This window comes from Myotis daubentonii, chromosome 16, assembly GCF_963259705.1.
Source record: "Myotis daubentonii chromosome 16, mMyoDau2.1, whole genome shotgun sequence".
Classification (NCBI taxonomy): Eukaryota; Metazoa; Chordata; class Mammalia; order Chiroptera; family Vespertilionidae; genus Myotis; species Myotis daubentonii.
Genome location: NC_081855.1, coordinates 44,446,733 through 44,467,341, shown reverse-complemented (window position 1 = coordinate 44,467,341; position 20,609 = coordinate 44,446,733). Strand labels below are relative to the sequence as shown.

The 20,609-nt window shown below is 40.0% G+C and overlaps 1 protein-coding gene across 7 annotated transcripts in view; it reads left to right on the top strand.

Annotated features, from left to right (window-relative positions):
• The window catches only part of AP2B1 (adaptor related protein complex 2 subunit beta 1), a 102,820-nt gene that overhangs the window by 1,470 nt on the left and 80,741 nt on the right, over positions 1–20,609 (top strand). For 6 of the 7 annotated variants that reach the window (XM_059670508.1, XM_059670506.1, XM_059670507.1 and 3 more), the window contains exons 2-5: positions 6,837–6,896; positions 13,225–13,330; positions 14,335–14,470; positions 15,803–16,048. In XM_059670508.1, coding sequence (XP_059526491.1) covers positions 6,860–6,896; positions 13,225–13,330; positions 14,335–14,470; positions 15,803–16,048 — 525 coding nt within the window. In that variant the 5' untranslated portion in view covers positions 6,837–6,859. The remainder of the gene's footprint in view (positions 1–6,836; positions 6,897–13,224; positions 13,331–14,334; positions 14,471–15,802; positions 16,049–20,609) is intronic. The other variant, XM_059670509.1, reaches the window with a different exon arrangement.

Genomic DNA, 20,609 nt, shown 5'->3' with positions numbered 1-20,609 from the left:
TGGTGGTAAGGTGAGACCTGTTTGCAAGTATCTTCACAGTTTAAACGCCCAAGGAAGCAAAAGGATAGTGTGTTCTGCAAACCGCCTCACTGAAAGTTGGATGGTAAAATTAATAAAAGCTAACATTCTGGGAATTAAGAGACTCAAGAAAGTCCAGTATATTTTAGGCTCAAGTTTGAACCAAGCTGAACACGGAATGAATAAAATAGAATATGCTCTCCCTTTTTCCTTCTTTGCTTCCTTCTAGGTTTAAGTTTTCTAGAGTTTATTGGTATTTCAGTTAAAAATTAGATGTAAAACTTTGAGCTTCTTTCTTACTGTATAATACTAACAAATCACCTTGTAGTCTGCCATATTTAAGTGAAATTACTGGTGTGTCTGTTATAATTAGGTGTCTTTTTTAATTTCTTATGAGCTGAATGATATCTGAAGATGCTGTTGACTTTGCATTATTATTGAAATATCTGATTAGCACTTCTTACCCTTGTAATAAAAGATGGCTGGAATAACTTGGTTAACTCTTTGGCTAGTTTTTCAGTATAAACCCCAAACTGTGTAAAGCTCAACTTTCAGTGAAAAGAAGGGATTTAGTGGCCTCGTCAGCTCTTAATTTAGCTGCCATTTCCCAGAGAGCCATTCCAAATTAAGACTCTATTAATATTTTCCTGGCCTTATTTTCTTTAGGGCGACTGGAAGGAGGGAGAAGTAGAAGGAGAGAAAGGACTTTCACAATCTATATTTAGTAGAAACTAGGTTATGTTAAAACTAGATGTATAATCCTGTGTGGGGAGGCCTTCTCTGAAGTGCAGTGACACGACTCCCTGGGCTAGGACAAGTGAAAGTTATTATGTGCTTTGATGGTGGTAGCTGTGTTTTTTAACAATGCCCCTAGGGCTAGGCCATGTTGCAATCCTCAGAACAGCCAGGACTTGTCTTAGGCTGGTAGAAGGGTAGGGTGAGCTCAAACCCTGATGGTTTTGCTTTTTGCTGGGTCCCTTCTGAAGGAACAATGTGTTTTTCCCTCCAGGAGCTTGATTTTTGAGAAACTGATAACTTGATTTTTTTTTTCTTGAGTTCTATCTTGGCTGCTTTTTCTTTGGCTTCTAATGCAGACAATAGTTTTCACCATCCTATATTTTGGAGAATCTGGTTATGCCCATCTCTGGCATGTGAGTAAGTGCATCTCATTTTAAAAAATATATACAAATGTAATTTTTTGAAGGGAAATTCACATAACAAAATTAACCATTTAAAAGTGAGCAGCTAAAAAAAAACAAAACACTGGGGGGTAGGGGAGGCCAGGGGAATGTCAAGGGCGGGGGGGGGGGGGCGGGGGAGGAAACATGTAATACTAAGCAATAAAAAAAAAATAAAAGTGAGCAAGTTCAGTGGCACTTCATACATTCACAATGTTGTGCACCCACCACCTCATACTTGTTTTTGTATAGACTATTTTCATTTTTCTTGGAATTTAAGGCAGAATTAATACAATTCTTGATACAATTGACTTGATACAATTATTTTCCCGTCAATGTGTGGGAGGGATACTCCATTACTGGTGTTTACAACAGTGTGAGCTAAGAGAGTGATATGTTTTCCCCTTCTGAGCCTGGAGATCGGTCCTTCCTTCCTTCCTTCCCTCCCTCCCTCCCTCCCTCCTTCCCTCCCTCCCTCTCCTGAGGATATTTTTTTCATTGCTTTTCTGAGAGAGTGGAAGGGAGGGACGGAGGGAAGAGGAGACAAAGAGAGACAGAGAAAGAAACATCCACTGGTTGCCTCCTGCACTCACCCCACATCCACTGCGGGGTGGGGGAGTGGGAAGGGGGGAAAGGGGAGTGAACCCTCAACCCAAGTACTTGCCCTTGACCAGGAATGGAACTCAAGACCCTTGGGCTGGGGGATGATGCTCTAACCACTAATCCACACTGGCCAGGGAAGAGCAGGGATTCTTAATTTAGACTCTAAGATTACTTTTGGTTTTCTCCCCTGAAATTTTGTGGGTTGATATATTAATCTCTTGTTAAGAACACTTAATGCTCACAATAAATAGGGCAGAAATATATTCCTTGACAGTGAAATTTGTTAGGGGAAGTAATGAAATGTGTGGGTCATTAATAAAGGTAGGATTTAAGATTAGGTTAATTTAATGTTTAACAAGTTGTATGGAAAACTGTTAAGAATTTAACATGTGGCCCACTGCATGGGAGAACATATTTGCCAATGTTATCACCGATAAGGGTTTAATCTCCAACATTTATAGGGAACTCATACAACTTAACAAAAGGAAGATAAACAATCCAATCAAAAAATGGGCAAAGGACCTAAATAGACAATTTTCAAAAGAGGACATTCAGAAAGCCAAGAGACATATGAAAACATGCTCAAAGTCACTAGTCATCCAAGAGATGCAAATCAAAACAACAATGAGGTACCATCTCACACCTGTCAGACTGGCTATCATCAACAAATCAACAAACGACAAGAGCTGGAGAGGATGTGGAGAAAAGGGAACACTCGTGCACTGCTGGTGGAAATGCAGACTGGTGCAGCCACTATGGAGAACAGTATGGAGTTTCCTCAAAAAACTAAAAATGGAACTCCCATTTGACCCTGTGATCCCACTTCTAGGAATATATCCCAAGAAACCAGAAACACCAATCAGAAAGGATATATGCATCCCTAGGTTCATAGCAGCACAATTTACCATAGCGAAGATCTGGAAACAGCCTAAGTGCCCATCAGCAGATGAATGGATTTGAAAACTGTGGTGCATCTACACGATGGAATACTATGCTGCTGTAAAAAAAGAAGGAATTCTTACCATTTGCAGCAGCATGGATGGAACTGGAGAGCATTATGCTAAGTGAAATAAGCCAGTCAATGAAAGAAAAATGCCACATGATCTCATTTATGGATAATAAAGACCATTATAAACTGGTCTGTATCTATGAACAAAAATAGATACAGAGGCAGAGCAGCATCGAACAGATTGTCAAACTACAGCAGGAAGGCCGGGGAGGGTTTGAGGGCGGGAGGAGGTGGGTAAGAGATCAACCGAAGGACTTGTATGCATGCATATAAGCATAACCAATGGACACAAGCCACTGGGGGTAGGGGAGGCCGGGGGAAGGTCAAGGGGGAGGGTGGGGAGAGACATATGTAATACTCTTTGTAATACTTTAAGCAATTTAAAAAAAAAAAAAAGCCTATGTGGGTAAAAAAAAAATTAAAAAAAAGAATTTAACGTGTGTAAGTGTCTGAGAGCATTAAGCAAACAAGAATTTTTGTACCATTTTTCAAAGAAACTTGGAGAAAAATTCCAAGCAGATTTTGTTGTTAAATCTTAAGCAAGTTTTAAGTTTTCATGATCCTATAGGACTTAGAATGGCATAATAATAGACAGACCACAAAATCCTTGAGCTACGGCCCTTCTGTTAGGCTCTCGTAATCATTTCTGTGGATTGGTTTTTCTCTTTGTACATGTAAGTCCTTAGTTGCTAACTTCAGATTTATTCCAAGTCTTTTATGTGAAGGACTCCTTTCTTCAATTTGCCCACTCCACATTTAGTTTACATTGTGAATGGATTAAATGATTATACATTCTTTGAATTTTTGCTAGTAAGGCGTTATGAAAATACTGTGTAAGGCAAGCCTCTGCTACAGACTAATTAATTATAACAAATGCGATCAAAAGAAATTTCTGTATTCTATATTTGTTGTGAGTTCTAGCTCACTTCTTTTAACAAGGTAATTCAGTGAAATTCTGATAAAATCTATTGTATGAGGACTTAATAGTAAGGTTGCTGTTTGGAAAGATAGCAAATAAGTCTAATTTCTCTTAGGTTGTCCAAGCAGCACATTTTAGAGATGATTTGAGATTAGCTTTTTTCAATATTTTTTGTTTTCTGGTTCTTTCTCCTTTTCCTTATTACATTGATTTGTTTAGTGTGTAGGTCTTTTCTCTCATCCATATTTACTATTGTTAGCCCAATGTGTTAATCATTCAGGTTTGCCAAATATATTATCACCTGTGTTGTTTTGATCTGACAGTAATGAACAGGTACCAGGGCATCTGTCCTAAATTTGATAATTAGTATTGTTAATTATGGTGGTAAAGAAGAAGATACTCAGTTTTGAGTGCAGAAGGAATATTATTAAAAGAAAATTTTAATGTATTCGAAGACGTCAGGTATGTTAGACTAAAGCAGTGATGGCGAACCTTTTGAGCTCAGCGTGTCAGCATTTTGAAAAACCCTAACTTAACTCTGGTGCCGTGTCACCTATAGAAATTTTTGATATTTGCAACCATAGTAAAACAAAGACATATTTTTGATATTTATTTTATATATTTAAATGCCATTTAACAAAGAAAAGTCAATCAAAAAAATGAGTTCGCGTGTCACCTCTGACACGCGTGTCATAGGTTCGCCATCAATGGACTAAAGCCTTACTATGAGTTCCTGAGATCAGAAAACTTTTCATCATGTAGGGAGAAATGTGACTAGTACTCTTTTTGTTTTATTGATAGAGCCATGTGTCAGCTGGATAATTTTTGGAAATTGAAACAGAAGAGTTAAAGTTGAGGGTGGGATTTGTGTTCCTTTAAATTTTAATGCCAGTTCCGATTCTCTTTTGTATTCAGTGTGACTAACAAATAGCTCAAGTTTTTTGCCTTGTTTTTAACTGTAAAGTGTTATTTATTCTTTGGTAATACTGTTGGGCTAAGTGTATATTGTTGGAAATCGTAGTTTAAAAAAACCTGTGGGTAAAGCCTAGTTGCCTTTCTAGATGTCTGTTGTCAGAGTAGTCTATTAATTTAGGCTTTTTCAAAAAAATATTCCTTGTATTGAAAGTTGCATGCAGTGGTAAATAGATTGGCAGGATTGTTTTCTTCTTTGACCTTACACTGATTCAGAATATATGTTTGTTTGTTTTTTAAGATTTTTTATTGCTTTTTAGAAAGTGAGAAAGGGGAAGGAGAGAGAGAGAAACATGGATGAGAGTGATACATCTTTGGGCTTCCTCCTGTCACACCCCCTACCAGGGATTGGGCCCACAACCTGGGCCTGTGCCCTGAACGAGAATTGAACCAGCAACCTTTTGCTGCATGGGATGACATCCAACCAACTGACCCTGACTTCATCTTGAGGCAGGGAAGTAAATAAGATTTTTCCTGAATGGAAAGTAATGGGGGGAATCTCTCAAAACAAGCTTTGCCTTATCCTATCTAATAAAAGAGAAAAATGGTAATTGGCATACGATGATACCCTTTTCATTGGCTAATCAGGGCTATATGCAAATTAACTGCCAACTAAGATTGGCAGTTAACTGCCAACAAGATGGTGGTTAATTTGCATATGTAGGCACAATGCAGGGAGGCGAAAGGGAAAGCAGGAAGAAGCCCCCTGCCACTGACAGTGATCAGAAACCCAGGGGGGAGCTAAGAGCTGGGGGGCAGGGCAAAGGCGGCCATGGGGCCGCCTTTGCCCTGCCCCCCAGCCATGATCGGAGAATCAGGCGCCTTTGCCACCCTGGCCAGTGATAGCAGGAAGTAGGGGTGGAGCCAGCGATGGGAGCTGGGCACGGTCGAAGCTGGCAGTCCCGGGAGCTAGGGGTCCCTTGCCTGGGCCTAAAGCGGAGCCCACGATCGCGGGGCCACTGCAGCTGCAGGTCCCCGCTGCCCGAGCCGGATGCCTCAGCCAGAGGCGTTAGACCTGGGCAGGGGCGGAGCCTGCAACCACGGGGAGCTGGGGGTCCCCTGCCCAGGCCTGACACCTCTGCCGGAGGCCTCAGGCCTGGTCAAGGGGCCGATCCGGTGATTGGTGATCGGAGGGTGATGAGGGTCAACTCCTCTGGCCGAGGCATCAGGCCTGGGCGGGGGGCTGAACCGGGGATTGGGGGGGATATGATGGTCCCCTTGCCCAGGCCTGAAGCCTGGGTCAGAGGCGTCAGGCTTGGGCAGGGGGTGGAGCAAGCGATCAGAGGGAGATTGGGGTCCCATGCCCAGGCATGATTCCTGGGCCAGAGGCCTCAGGCCTGGGCGGGGGCCAGAGCCAGTGATCGGGGGGAGATGGGGGTCCCCTGTCCAAGCCTGACACCTCTGGCGGAGGCGTCCGGCCTGGGCAAGGGGCCGATCAGGTGATCAGAGGGTGATGGGGGTCTACGCCTCTGGCTGAGGCATCAGGCCTGGGCAAGGGGCAGAGCCAGCAATCGGAGGGGTCTGGGGGTCCCCTACCCAGGCCTGATGCCTGGGCCAGAGGCATCAGGCCTGGGCTGGGGGCAGAACCAGTGATGGGGGGAAATGAGGGTCCCCTGCCCAGGCCTGACACCTCTGTCAGAGGCGTCAGGCCTGGGCAAGGGGCCGATCCTGCGATTGGAGGGTGATGGGGGTCAACGCCTGAGGGCTCCCAGTATGTGGAGGGGCCAGGCTGGGCTGAGGGACACTCCCCCCCACCCCCCCACCCAGTGCACCAATTTCGTGCACCGGGCCCCTAGTCTTAAATATTTGAGTGACTAACTGAAGATGTATTTATAAAAAGGTGTAGTTGTAGGTCTTGGAGGCTTTCAGAAGATAATTGTGGATAAAATCACAAAGCAATGATAGGTTCAGATTATTAATCCATTTCATTTGGCTTTTGTCCCAATTAGCTCCGTAAGGCAAGAGTTACATTCTTAATTATCTTTGCATCCCTTGAATCACCAATGATAGTGGTAAGGAAGAAGGCACTCATTTTTGAATACAGGAGTTCTAATATGTAAATGTTCTTTATCCAAGTTATTTATGTCCAGCAAGGCATACATCATTTTAAGAAAGGAATTCTTTTCTCTTGCTGTAGGTGCACATTAAAGAGCCAACACCATGACTGACTCCAAGTACTTCACAACCAATAAAAAAGGTAAGTATGCAAACCTGATCAAAAAGCTTTGAGATCCTTCAAAAGTTATGGTGTAAGATTGTGGTGTTCCTGACCTCTTCAGACATGCATGTTACGGACAGTCTCATTGGAGATCTACTACTCCTACAGAAAAGTGTATTGAGGAAATTAAAGCATAGGTATTTATTTGTTTATTTATTTTAATCCTCATCGAAGGGGGCAGGGGGAGAAAAACATCGATCTGAAAGAGAAATATTGATCAGTTGCCTTCCATACCTGCCCCAACTGGGAATGGAACCAGCAATCCAGGTATGTTCCCTCACTGGGAATCGAAGCAGTAACCTTTCAGTGCACAGGACGACACTCAACCAACTGAGCCACTCCAGCTAGGCTAAAGTATAGGGTTTTAATTTGATTTGAAGGTTTTGTCTTAGTAAAAGGAAGGGATCCAACATTTATCCATTGAAGTTTGATAGATTCTGAGCATTTTTGTTCTTTTTCAATTTTTTACTTGGGAATATACATTTTTATAATAAGGAATACTATTAAATATAGGTATATAAAAAGTAAAAATGAAAGTTCTCTCCCTCCTTATTCCTGTTCTTGAGGGGAATTTGGTGTGTATTCTCAATCTTTTTCTATGCATATACATGCATATATTAATACATAAGATTTTTAAAAATGTTTTTATTGATTTCAGAGTGGAAGGGAGAGGGGGAGAGAGAGAGAGAGAAACATCAATGATGAGAGAGAATCATTGATCACCTGCTTCCTGCATGCCCCCTACTGGGGATTGAGCCCACAACCCAGGCATGTGCCCTTGACTAGAATTAAACGTGGACCCTTCAGTCTGCAGGCCAATGCTCTATCCACTGAATGAAACTAGCTAGGGCTACATATGACTTTTTATAGTTTATTTTTGAAAAAAATGGGGTCATACAAAACAAAGCAAGAAACTTGGTATTTCACATCCCATATAGATCTGCCTCATACTTTGTGGCTAGGCTTTGTCTAGATCAGTGATGGCGAACCTTTTGAGCTCAGCGTGTCAGCATTTTGAAAAACCCTAACTTAACTCTGGTGCCGTGTCACATATAGAAATTTTTGATATTTGCAACCATAGTAAAACAAAGACTTATATTTTTGATATTTATTTTATATATTTAAATGCCATTTAACAAAGAAAAATCAACCAAAAAAATGAGTTCGCGTGTCACCTCTGACACACGTGTCATAGGTTTGCCATCACTGGTCTAGATACATTCTTTTAACTTAAAACAGGGAACCTCTAAAGTCAGTATTATGATTTTTTGATTATAGATTGCTTGAGTAGCTTTGAATTTATTAGCCTCCTCATCTTTCTTATTAAATATAATATTGGTTTTATGCACGAGAGTGTTAGCCTAGAAACGAAAGAATCTTGGGAAAATTCAACCTCCTTATCTTTTGTTAAGTTGTTCCTAAGTAAAATGGCTCTTTTCTAGTGCTATAGGTGGCCCTCCCATCCAAGGCAGACTGATTTAGGTCTTTTAAGCCTGTTGTGCCCCTCGGGATCAGCATGCTGTGCTTTTATATTCAGCAGTCCTTATATTTACTGAAGTATTCTGGTCATGACACCAACTACCATTCCTCTTATTCTCTAACAACTTGCCTTCTCAACTGTACCTTTTCTCCTCTCCTCCAGTAGCTAAAATAAGACAGCTTCTCTGCCTGGAATTTCTCTTTCTGGTTTCCCTTGTGATGTTTACTGGCATTAGCCTCCTGACTGTCTCTAGATTTAACTAAGTGGTCTTGAAAAACATGCTGCGGTGTCCCTCTGCCTTGATTTATTCATTTATTTAGTAAATATTTATTGGGTGTCTACTATGTATGAGTCCCATTCTCTACCCTAATAGTGGTGGAGTTTGTTTTGTTTTTTTTTTTTTTATTAAATATCCTAATTTCCTCTCTAAGTCAGAGTAGATGCAAAAGGACACTTAATATTCAGTTTCTAAATATTATTTCTCACTAAAAGGAATTAGGACTCCTTGGAGAAATGACTGATTCTAAGGCTGGGTCAAGGGAAAGTACAGGAACATGAACATCTTATACCAGAAAGCAAAAGGAAGGGAGTACTCAAAAAATGATGGCGCATGTCAAGGAGCAGTATACTTTGAAGGGGCTTCCACTGGCTAACTTTGAGATAATTTGAGAATTTTAAAAAGTGATCAAAGAAGTGAATTGTAAACCATTGAATATATATGTACACATAAATTGTAGTTGTAGTTGATTCAGGCAAGAGTCATCAGTGAATCCTAAATAACTGGCAGGTGAAAGTTTGATGAGGAATAGGATATTTAAATAGTCTCCAAAGTATCCTTTACAGTGTCAGGACCTGACAATTGCCACTTTAACCAAGTATTCGGTGTTAACATACCAATAATGGAACAAATTAACATCATTTTCCTCTTGATGTGATGCACTGAGTAGAACATACCGTCATTTATGAATTATGCCTGCCAAAATGCCTAACATCAGTGTAATCATGAAGGAACACCAATGAGAAACCCAAGCTGAGAACATGCTATAAAATAACTGGCTTTAAAACAGAAGTCATTATCATGAAAGACAAAGGCTGAAGAACTGTTTCAGGTTAAAGGAGACTAAATAGACATGACAATAAATGTAAAGCATGATCCTGAATTGATCTTGGCCTAAGGGGAATGGGTATAAAATTGCTATAAAGGACATTATGAAAATCTGTGAGTAAGGTCTGTATGATGATAATGTATCAGGGTTAAATTTCCTGATTCTGATCTTGTATTATGGTTATGTAAGATAACTCTTTGTTCTTGGAGATTATACACTGACATATTTAAAGCTAAAGAGATGTGATGTCTGCAGCTTCCTATTAAAATGATTCAGAAAAAAACTTGTAAATTTATCGAAAGCATGATAAAACAACTATGGCATAATGTTAACAATTGGGGAATCTTGTAATGTTAATATTGCAATGATCCAGAAAAGAAAAGAAAAAAGTAGGAGGGCACATTATAGTGACCTATAGTGAGCAAGGAACACCAGGAAATTTTCTAGAAAGCACAAGCATATCTGTCCTGTTCTGTCACTTGGAGTTTACAGTAAACAAGCTCTTCTATCATAATACAGGAAGCTCTATAGTTAGTTGACTAATTATATCAACTACCTACTAGTCAGTGGCTTTCAACCTTACCTACACATTGGAGTTACCTTGTGAATTTAAAACAATATTGATGTGCAGGTTTCATACCCAGATATCCTGATTTCATTGGTCTGGGATATGGCCGGGGGGAGAAGGGGATTTTAAAAATCTCCCCAGATTTTTCTAATGTGTAGTGTAGCCAAGATTGAGAACTATTGCTAGCTACTAGCAGTGCTTGGTAGATTTAAGGGGAGGAAGAGGGGGAAAAAGGAAAGAATTTAATAAGGTTGTATGTATGAGATAACCTTGCTTCACTTAGAGCCCCTCCTTGGCTCTTCACAGCTTCTTCCTTTCTGTCTTTATTGCTTACACCTCACAAAAGCCTCTAGCCTCCTTGCCATTCATTTTTCAGCTTTTATCTGATTTTCTTATTCTGAAATGTATGGAATTCTTCTGTTAACATTACATGGGTTTTGAGGACCAATATATTGTCTTTAATGACATAAAAAATTATAATTTAAAAACTCACTTACCTCTTCAAACATTCTCTTGTAATCTGTCCTGGTAACTTTTTATTTAGGGACTTGTAAAACTTTGAGATTTATAGATGAATCATGGCTGGGTAAATACCATATTTTAAAAATGAATAGACTATGTTCCTTTTACTTCCTGCAACACCCACCAGAATTGCTACTGGAACATATTCTTTAAGTATATGACTGTTGGAGTAATTTCAGTTACATCCTGTTTTGATTCTTCAACTCCTACAGCTATTCACAATTCAGACTTTCTGAAGTCCTGCTGCTTGTCTTTTATTGTCCCCAGAAGTAAATGATGGGAAGGACCCCTAAGAGCTGGATTTGGCAGCATGCTGGGGTCCAGCCCCAGTGGGTCCAGGGGTCCCCAAAGGTGTGGACGGAGTTGGCGAAGAAGGAATGACACAGGGACTTCTCCAGCCAGGTTTGGTCACCAGGTTCTAGTCAGGTTCTCTTGCCAATTTCTGTAGTCAGGTTTAGTCCAGGATCCCCTGCCATGCTCTCTCGCCAGGCTCCGCCTCCAGGCTCTGAGGCCAGTCCCTGTCCAGGATCCTCCGGCATGCTCTCGCCAGCGAAGTTCTTCTGTCCCTAGAGAACGTTCTGTGTAGGTTCTGTGCCTAGGCTCTGTCTCTCTTGGTCCTGTCTTCCAAGCCCTGTGTTCTAAGTTCTGTCTTGTTACATCTGTATTTATACCAGTTCATTTTAATCCTGTCAATCTCTATTACAAAGGTTAGGGCGTTTCTTATCTCCATTCCAGGGAGTAAAGATTATGTAGCTTAAGCATGATTGTTTGTAGTTAAATTGATTAACTACCCGCCTGGCACTTAGTTAAGGAGTTTCATCCCCTCCCTGACTTCAGGGAAAAATCCCTACCTGGGGAAACAACCTTTCTCGGAGAGGTGACCTTGGTTAAAACACAGCGCCAAGAAGGTGAGCAAACACATTAAGAACCGTATGCCATATATGCCAGGTCCCTTGAAACCACAAGGATGGACCGGCTCCCGGCAGCAGCAGAGGACTTGATGAAGAGAAGAATGACTCTTTGAAGATCCAGCTTTTCTGACTGTACTATTTTTGCAGCTGTTGATCAAATCAGACCGCAGTTTTTGTAACATGAATGTGTTTGCCTTGTTGGCAATGGATATTGATGTAACACACTTTTTTTATTGTTCAATGGCTGTGTTTCTTTGTTTCATCCATCACATTTAGAGGCTTCAGCAGATCATAGTTGCTGTCCCCACTATTTCTGTGCTGACCAGTGCAGTCTGGTTAAATGAACATAAAGAACCAATATAAAGGTGGAAAAAAAGTGAGGCAATATTTTAGAAGGGTTTAAGAGTATAGATGGAAATTTGAATTGGTGGTATATTTTCTTTTAAAACCAGTTGAGGGTTGTTACCTTTGCTTATTTCAGTTCTAGCTTTCTGAAGATAGGTGAGCCTGGCCTTACAGTAGTGGTGACAGCCCTGCCACTTCACAGAGCAGTCAGTTATTCGAGATTGTTCCTTTAGAAATGGCTCTGGTTTGTACCATTCTTGAGGTTTCAAGATTATTATTTCTGTTGTTAGAGTGAATAAAAGACCATTAACTTTTTTTATTCCCCCATTCGCTTCTCTTACTTTACTTTTCCATCACCATTTATCCCCCCTTTACCCTCTTCCACCTCCATCCCCTCCCACCTACAATCACCACAGTTGTCTGTGTTCATGAGCTCGTTCTCTTTTTTGCTCAATCCTCCTCCCCTCACATTAACTTCTTTTTTAAATATATTTTTATTGCTTTCAGAGAGGGAGAGGGAGATAGAAATGTCAATGATGAGAGAGAATCATTGCTTGGCTGCCTTCTGCATCCCCCCCCCCCCCCCACTGGGGATCTAGCCTGCAACCTGGGCATGTGTACTTGACTGGAATCGAACCTGGGACCCTTCAGTCCTCAGGCCGACACTCTATCCACTGAGCCAAACCAGCCAGGGCTCCCATTAACTTCTTAAAGTACTAATTAGAGGAGAGCAGTGCTTTTCAACTGTGTTTGTGCATTAGAATCACTTAGGGGAACTTTGAAAATATGAACGTAAGAATTCTCCTTGACATTCTGATTTATTCGGTCCAAAGTAGAGCCTGAGCATTATTATCTTTAAATATTTCCCAGAGAATAGTGTGTGGCCAATGTTGAGAACCTCTGGATTCAGGAGACACTCTGTTACTCACTCTGAGATCTTTGAGCCTCAGTTCTTTACCTGTGAAGTTAAGAGTAGGTGAGTGAGAAGATATCTGGAGTCTTTTGGGTTTGAAAACACTGATTTGTGAACCTTTTTCCTGCCTACATTTATTTTTCCTCCAGAACGTTGAAATTCTGATGGAAGAACATTCCTCAGATTCCATTTTCACCCCCTTGTAGCAAGATAGCATGAGATTTACTTCTTCCCACTCCTATGCCTCCTAAGATCTGGATTGATCTTCCTTTCTGGCCATAACCTGAAAGATGGTGTCCTTGTGAATAGGTTAGTTAATATTCTAAGGATTTGAATTGTACCTGTCCTATAATTTTTAAACCTCTGGGCAACTTTCATGGTGTTACTTAATTACATAACACAGTATTCTGCTTTAGATCTCTGGTCCTGGGAATTCATCCATTTTGCTCTCTTCTTTTCTAGGAGAAATCTTTGAATTAAAGGCTGAACTCAACAATGAAAAGAAAGAAAAGCGGAAGGAGGCTGTGAAGAAAGTGATTGCTGCTATGACTGTGGGGAAGGATGTTAGGTAAGGGTAGGCACTCCTACCATTGGCCTACTTTAGACCCAGACCCTATTTTATGGCTTTCACTGCTTTTCATTTAAAATTACTATAATCATAGACCCCATAAGAATGGGTTTGTCCCTGAAAACATCATCAGAAAATGTAGCTGCTTTTATATTAATTCCGTGACTTAAGTGGTTTGTTTTATTTGTCTTGTGTTTTTGGAAGAGGGAAATCAGTTTGATTTTTGTTGCATGCAGATCTAGCATAAACCCTCCTGAGAGCTGGCACAGTTACAAATCTGTTGCTGAGGTAGCTTGAGAAGTTGATAAAAATATACTGAGAAGCAGAAGCACATATGCTCTTTAACTGGCTCAAGCCAGTGCCCTCAACTTTACAACTTTACATTCAGTTCCTGAATTCAAGATAAAAATCAGTGTTAACAAAATCAGTTTTTAAAAATTATTTTGTTTTACTTTCTGTAATTTAACAATACCATTCGGAGATAAGTAAGGATGGTCTGCAGGCTCCTGAGGATTCCCAAGAGCCTATCAGGGGGTCCATGAGGTCAAAGCTATTCTTACAATAATACTTAGGTGTTATTAGTCTTTTTCATTGTGTTAATGTTTGCACTGCTGGTGTGGTAGCATGAATCAAGGCAGTGGTGCCAAACTGTAACAGTAGTCATTGTATTCTTCACCACCATGTACTTGCAGGGAATAAATGCAGTTTTACTTAGGATTTTTTGTGAAGCATTCAAATTTTATTAAACCTTTAAATCTTTTTAATATTCTGTATGATGAAATAGGAATTATGCATAAAGCACTTCTGTATAGCAGAGTGATAGTTGAATTGACCAATACTATAATTTGTTTAATAATTCATTTCTGTAATAATAATTATCACTGTGGGAACATTTGTCCTTACATCAAATTACTTGTAAAATGAGGCTAATTATTTTCATGTTTTATTTAACAGATTGGCTCCGTCTGTTCACCTTTCCTCTCTCTATTCTACTCTCTTTTCAGCTCTCTCTTTCCAGATGTAGTGAACTGTATGCAGACTGACAACCTGGAACTAAAGAAGCTGGTGTATCTCTACTTGATGAACTATGCCAAGAGTCAGCCAGACATGGCCATTATGGCTGTCAACAGCTTTGTGAAGGTAACTTAAAGGACTCAAGAGCAGTCTCTTCTATGTTAACTAACTTCTTCAGAAGTATCTCTTGATATTTAGTGTCTGCAGATAGATAGTGTCTGCTTTGCAAATAAGCAACTTCTGTTCCAGAAGAGAGCCTCTAGAGAAGTACTGGCAGTGACTAGGAATGTTCATGTTTTAGGCATTCTGTATGCCAACGTTTGTCATCCAATTCAGACCATATGGTGAGCCTTCTGTTAGCTGGGCTTGGTACATCCTTGTCAGATGGGAGAAGAAAACCAGGTGGAACCTCAGTGTTTTGTGAACTGACAAAGGCTTTCAAGGCTGACATAGGGTGGGCATATTATTGTAGTATCAGTAACCTGTTTTATCTTTGTAGAAATTACGCTTACAGGTCATAAGTAGTGGAAACCACAGGAGGTACTACTATTTTGTTTATTTATTTTATTTTTCTAAAATATATTTTTTATTGATTTCAGAGAGGAAGGGAGAGAGGGGTGGGAGAGAGAAAGAAACATCAGTGATGAGAGAGAATCATTGATCAGCTGCCTCCTGCACACCCCCTACTGGGGATCAAGCCTGCAACCTGGGCATGTGCCCTTGACTGAAATCGAACCTGGGACCTTTCAGTCTGCAGGCAGATGCTCTATCCACTGAGCCAAACCAGCTAGGGCTAGTTTACATTTTTGAAATTAGTACACATATAGGTTTATAATGTTTAAAGAAATTTTTTAAAGTAGGGTAATTTAAGGAATGTTCCTTACTGAGTGTTTTATTTATACTGTATTTGGAAGAGCACTTGCTAATAAAGGAGAATGTATGTTAATTATGTCAGAGGGCCTTCTGCAGCTTAACCCAGGAACTTACTTTAGCATGGCCCACGCCAACTTCTGTACTCTGCTTTCTTGGTGGTAGGCCAAGCTCCTTTTTCTCCCTACTTGCTATTTGCAAACTGACTGTGGAATGGGACTCATCTTTCCAATTCCTCATTTTCTCCTCCCTCCGCCCCCCACCAGAATACAAGCCAAAAGGCCTCTTATTTTTAGGGCTGGTTCACAAATAACTCCAGTTCACTAGGCTTTTGCTTAGCCCTCAACTACTCCTGGGCATTTCTTCATTGTGTATATAAAACAGTTAAATGAATTGCTGGCCTAGATTCTTATAGGCAACTAAGATTTGTACTTAGGAAAGGAAGGGAATAGCATGGGAGATTTGGATTCTGATGTAGAGTAACTGGAAGCTTGCATTAATGAATATTCTTTTATGGCTTATACAAACTAGACTGTTTACTTTCAGTCACCATGTATACCTATAGTTGTTAAGGATTGTCTGTTATAGGACTGTGAAGATCCCAATCCTCTGATTCGGGCCTTGGCAGTTAGAACCATGGGATGCATCCGAGTGGACAAGATCACAGAATATCTCTGTGAGCCCCTCCGAAAGTGCTTGAAGGATGAAGACCCCTATGTTCGGAAAACAGCAGCAGTCTGCGTGGCAAAACTCCATGATATCAATGCCCAAATGGTGGAAGATCAGGGATTTCTGGATTCTCTGCGGGATCTCATAGCAGATTCAAATCCAATGGTAATAAACTTCTGCTTTTATAAAAGAGCAGTATTTAAAATGAGTTACTTTAAAAAGTATGTTTAAAACAAATCTTACCTTTGGGACATTGAAACATAGGTTAGCTGTGGGGAGCATAACTTCTGTGTGTCCCACAGATTTGTCTATCTCATACCCTTGGTGTTTCTGAGGTGAAAACCAAGTACTTAAAATACAAGGGTCTTAAAACAAACCTTTGTATCATACTTACCCCTGTATATGTTTAGAACAGTGATTTTCAACTGGTATGCTACAAGAATTTTTACAACATGCAGTAGCTGACTATTTTGTCAGAGCACTGACCTCTTTTCCTTTAGATTGTCAAATAAAAATAAATGATAATAGCTAACACAACAGTAGCTGTCCATTGTGAATGAATCCACAATTATACCTTTTTTTTTTTTTTTAAATCAGATTGGCGAAAAATATATTTTTTGGTGTGCCACAGAATTTAGGTGATTAGTTTATGTGTGTCATGATATGAAAAGGGTTGAAAATTGCTGGTCTAGAAACAAACCAGTCCTTTCATCATTTTCATGAGGTTTTACATTAAATTTATATCAAATATTTAAAGATTATTTCTTCAGATAGATGTTTGTGGTATTTTGTGGTGGTGTGGGAATAGAAACAATCAAAGTTATCTTTATTGCCTAATTATTATAATGCATTCTTCTATAGGAGAAATCCAGGACAAGATTCTTTAAAATATGTTTTGTTTTTTTTAATTGAACTGAGGAAGGGAGAGGGAGAGGGAGAGATAGGAACATCAATTATGAGAGAGAATCATTGATCGGCTGCCTCCTGCATGCCACACTGGGGATCAAGCCTGCAACCCAGGCATGTGTCCTGACCGAGAATCGAACCGTGACCTCTTGGTTTATTGGTTGGCACTGAACCACTGAGCCACGCTGGCTGGGCGACAAGATTCTTTTTAGCCAACTTGATTATGTTTTGTTGTTTTTTTAATCTTTATTGTTGAAAGTATTACATATGTCCTCCTTCCGTTCCATCCCCCCCCCCCCCTTCCCTATCTAGTCCTTCTAGTCCGTCCCCTGCCCCAGGCCTTCACCACCCTATTGTCTGTGCATATATAAGCCATGATTATGTTTTAAATGTTTGGCAGCCAGAATGTAACTTAACACCTTAAAAGTTTGTGGACCTTTTTATTTTTCTTATTGACATTTTAAACTTTGCCTATATAATGGGGAGCCAAGTCTCAAGTAGTACGTTGACTCTGCTAGTGACTGAAGCTCATTTGTATTATTTCTAAATATCAGTACAAGATGATGAAGGAATATAGCCATTTTCTCTTCCCTTTTTGCCTAATGCAGTATTTACTAGGAGGTGAGTAACATTATGGAGTTAATCAATAGATAACCTCCAAATATATTTTTTTAACTTTTTGAAATAGAGAGTTGGAATTTGCCTTGGAATAGACATTGTCTCTCATTTGCAAATTACCTGCTCAGATTTTTGTTTTGACATTTCATATGATTTATCTTATTCTTTGAGTAGCCTTGGCTTCTGCTCATTATCCATTAAATTTAGTATCAAAGTCAAAGGGTGAAGCAATCACATTTTTTAAAAGTACTGTGGTACTGCGATCAGGAATCTTTCAACCACCGCCTAGGCATGGAAGTGGGTGTGGGTGTGTATGTGCTTAAATTATGACTTCTGCTAGGGTATCACCACCAGTATTAGAATTTTGATACAACCCTGCCTTTTTTCCCCTCAAGCAATACCATGTGTTACTTTTTTTTTTTTTTTTAATATTTTTATTTCAGAGAGAAAGGGAGAGGAAGAGAGAGATAGAAACATCAGTGATCAGAGGGAATCATTGATTGGCTGCCTCCTGCACGTTGGACCAAGCCCGCAACTCAGGCATGTGCCCCTGACCGGAATCGAACCTGGGACCCTTGGATCCGCAGGCCGACGCTCAGTCCACTGAGCCAAACCAGTCAGGGCCCATGTGTTACTTTTTTAAAAATTCCACAAAGAAATAAATTTATAAGGCAATAGTATCTGCTTTATAAAATGTTTAGCTGGTACCAAGTTGTGGTTTTGACACTGCTTTTGATTCACCCTGAGCTACCATTTTTGAAATTTTCTACCTGAGGACAAATGAGAAGATTTGGGCATCTAGATGAGCATGATATCATGTACCCTGTGAAAAGTTGTTAAATATCCAATGGGGCTAAGAATGTGGAGCAGGCCCTGGCTGGTGTTTCTCATTGGTTAGAGCACTGGCCTGTGCACCAAAAGGTCTTGGGTCAATTCCTGGTCAAGGGCACGTTCCTGGGTTTCAGGTTTAATCCCAGGTCCTGGTGGGTTGGGGTGCTTGAAAGAGGCAACCAGTCGACGTGACTCTCACATTGATGTTTCTGTCTCTCTTCCCTTACCTACCTTCCACTGTCCCTAAATATCAGTGGAAAAATATCCTTAGGTGAGGATTAATTTTTTAAGAAGGTAGTTTTGTTCCACTTTTTTTTCAGAAGTTGCTCCACATGGGGGCAGCACTGTACCAGCAAATATTAGAATCTTCTACAAAAGAAATGAATGCTTCTAGGGCAGTGGTTCTCAACCTTCCTAATGCCGCGACCCTTTAATACAGTTCCTCATGTTGTGGTGACCCCCAACCATAAAATTATTTTCGTTGCTACTTCATAACTGTAATTTTGCTACTGTTAGGAATCGTAATGTAAATATCTGATATGCAGGATGTATTTTCATTGTTACAAATTGAACATAAAGCAGTGATTAATCACAAAAACAATATGTAATTATATATGTGTTTTCCGATGGTTTTAGGCGACCCCTGTGAAAGGATCGTTCGACCCCCAAAGCGGTCGCGACCCACAGGTTGAGAACCACTGTTCTAGGGGGTTCTGCCTTGGTAGTTTTCTTGTAGCTCACTCCAGAAGGGCATCCTAGATGCCGTAGCATTAGAACATCTGCAGAAATGACTTTGAAATCTTAAGAGTAAAATGTTAATCAAGATGTGACTACTCTTGGGGTTATGTTGATCGCCAGGCTGGTTCCTAAGGGTGTAGTGTACCTTGTTACAAGTAATAGAATTTTATTATTTTTTCATTCTCTGTTTTGGGTGATCACACATACGTTATTTTCTTGCAGCTGCTTTATCATTTATACTTTAAAGCTGATTTTTAGTGAGATGCAATTTGAAAGAAAAGACAGACTTTGAAGTAAAAATTTTCACTCTGTTAAGTCCTGGCTTAACTTCCTTAAGCCTCATTTTCTTTCTGTACAGTTGAGGGCTACCATCTTAGATAGTTTTGGGACGTATTAATTGAGCTGTTGCATAAAAAGCGCCTACTAAAGGACCTGGCTTATGGGAGCACAAGAGAGGAGCACTGCTGCTACTGTTACCTAATGGCAAAGGTTAAAATTATTGCTACAGTATTAATTTAAAAGGTTCTGATTCCTTTGATATTTGTATACATTCACATAGTAAAATCTTTTCTGGGGAAATTAGACCTAAACTATTTGGAGTCCTGGCTGGGTGGCTCAGTTCGTTGAAAGGTTGTCCAGAACACCAAAAGATTGTGGGTTCGAGTTTTGATTAGGGCACATACCTAGGTTACGGGTTCAGTCCCTGGTCGGAGTGCATACAGGAGACAACTGATTGAAGTTTCTCTTTCACATCGATGTTTTTCTCTTTCTCTCTTCTTCTCTCTCTCTCAAATCAGTAAAAACATACACTTGGGTGAGGATTAAAAAAAACACAAACTATTTTCAGGTGCAGATTTTATTAGTTCAATATTTTGAAAGTAAACCCAGAATGAAGAAACACTTTGTAGCTGCAGGAAGATAACTCACATGATGTCAGAATTTAAAATATTTTCTCTCACTAAGTTTATATTTGCAAGAAAATGTACTCTGGAGTGATGGTGATATTTCTCTAGTTGTTTGCCCATACATTAGGGTTTTCTTTCTTTACTATGGTTCCTCATTTCTCTCTGAGAGGCATTTTGAAGTATTCCAAACTTAACGTATTTATGCTAGACTCTGCCAGTCCAGAGCCATGACAGCTCCACCACAGGTGCTTTGCTTTTTGTTTGTGAGTTCAGTTCTCCTGAGTCCCTGTGGCTTCGGGACTTCTCCCCTTTTGTCTTCTAAACCTTCTCAGTTCTGCTTCCATCACTCTGAGAACTGCCCACAAACTGAATTAGTAAAAAAATACATATTTTCACTTGTTGAACAAGTAACATCTTGCTCTGTTCTTTAACATGTCACTTGAGATAATTCCCTAAAGGAGAAAGTAAGGTTCCAAACTGTTGCTGATTTTTAGGAGGATAAAAATATGTAAACCATAGGATGCAACTGTATATTTCATTCTAATAGTTTTGGTCAATTCTTCTGCTTTCATTATATTCAGGTCTTCAGGGACACCAACCAAAAGGATTATACATTGAACGGGAAAAACTGAAGCATTAATCTGTTCAGAGTGTGTACACTTGAATGTCACTGCCAGAAATGAAAATCCTCTTAGAGTCTAAGTAGTAATTTAGTTAATAGGAGAAAG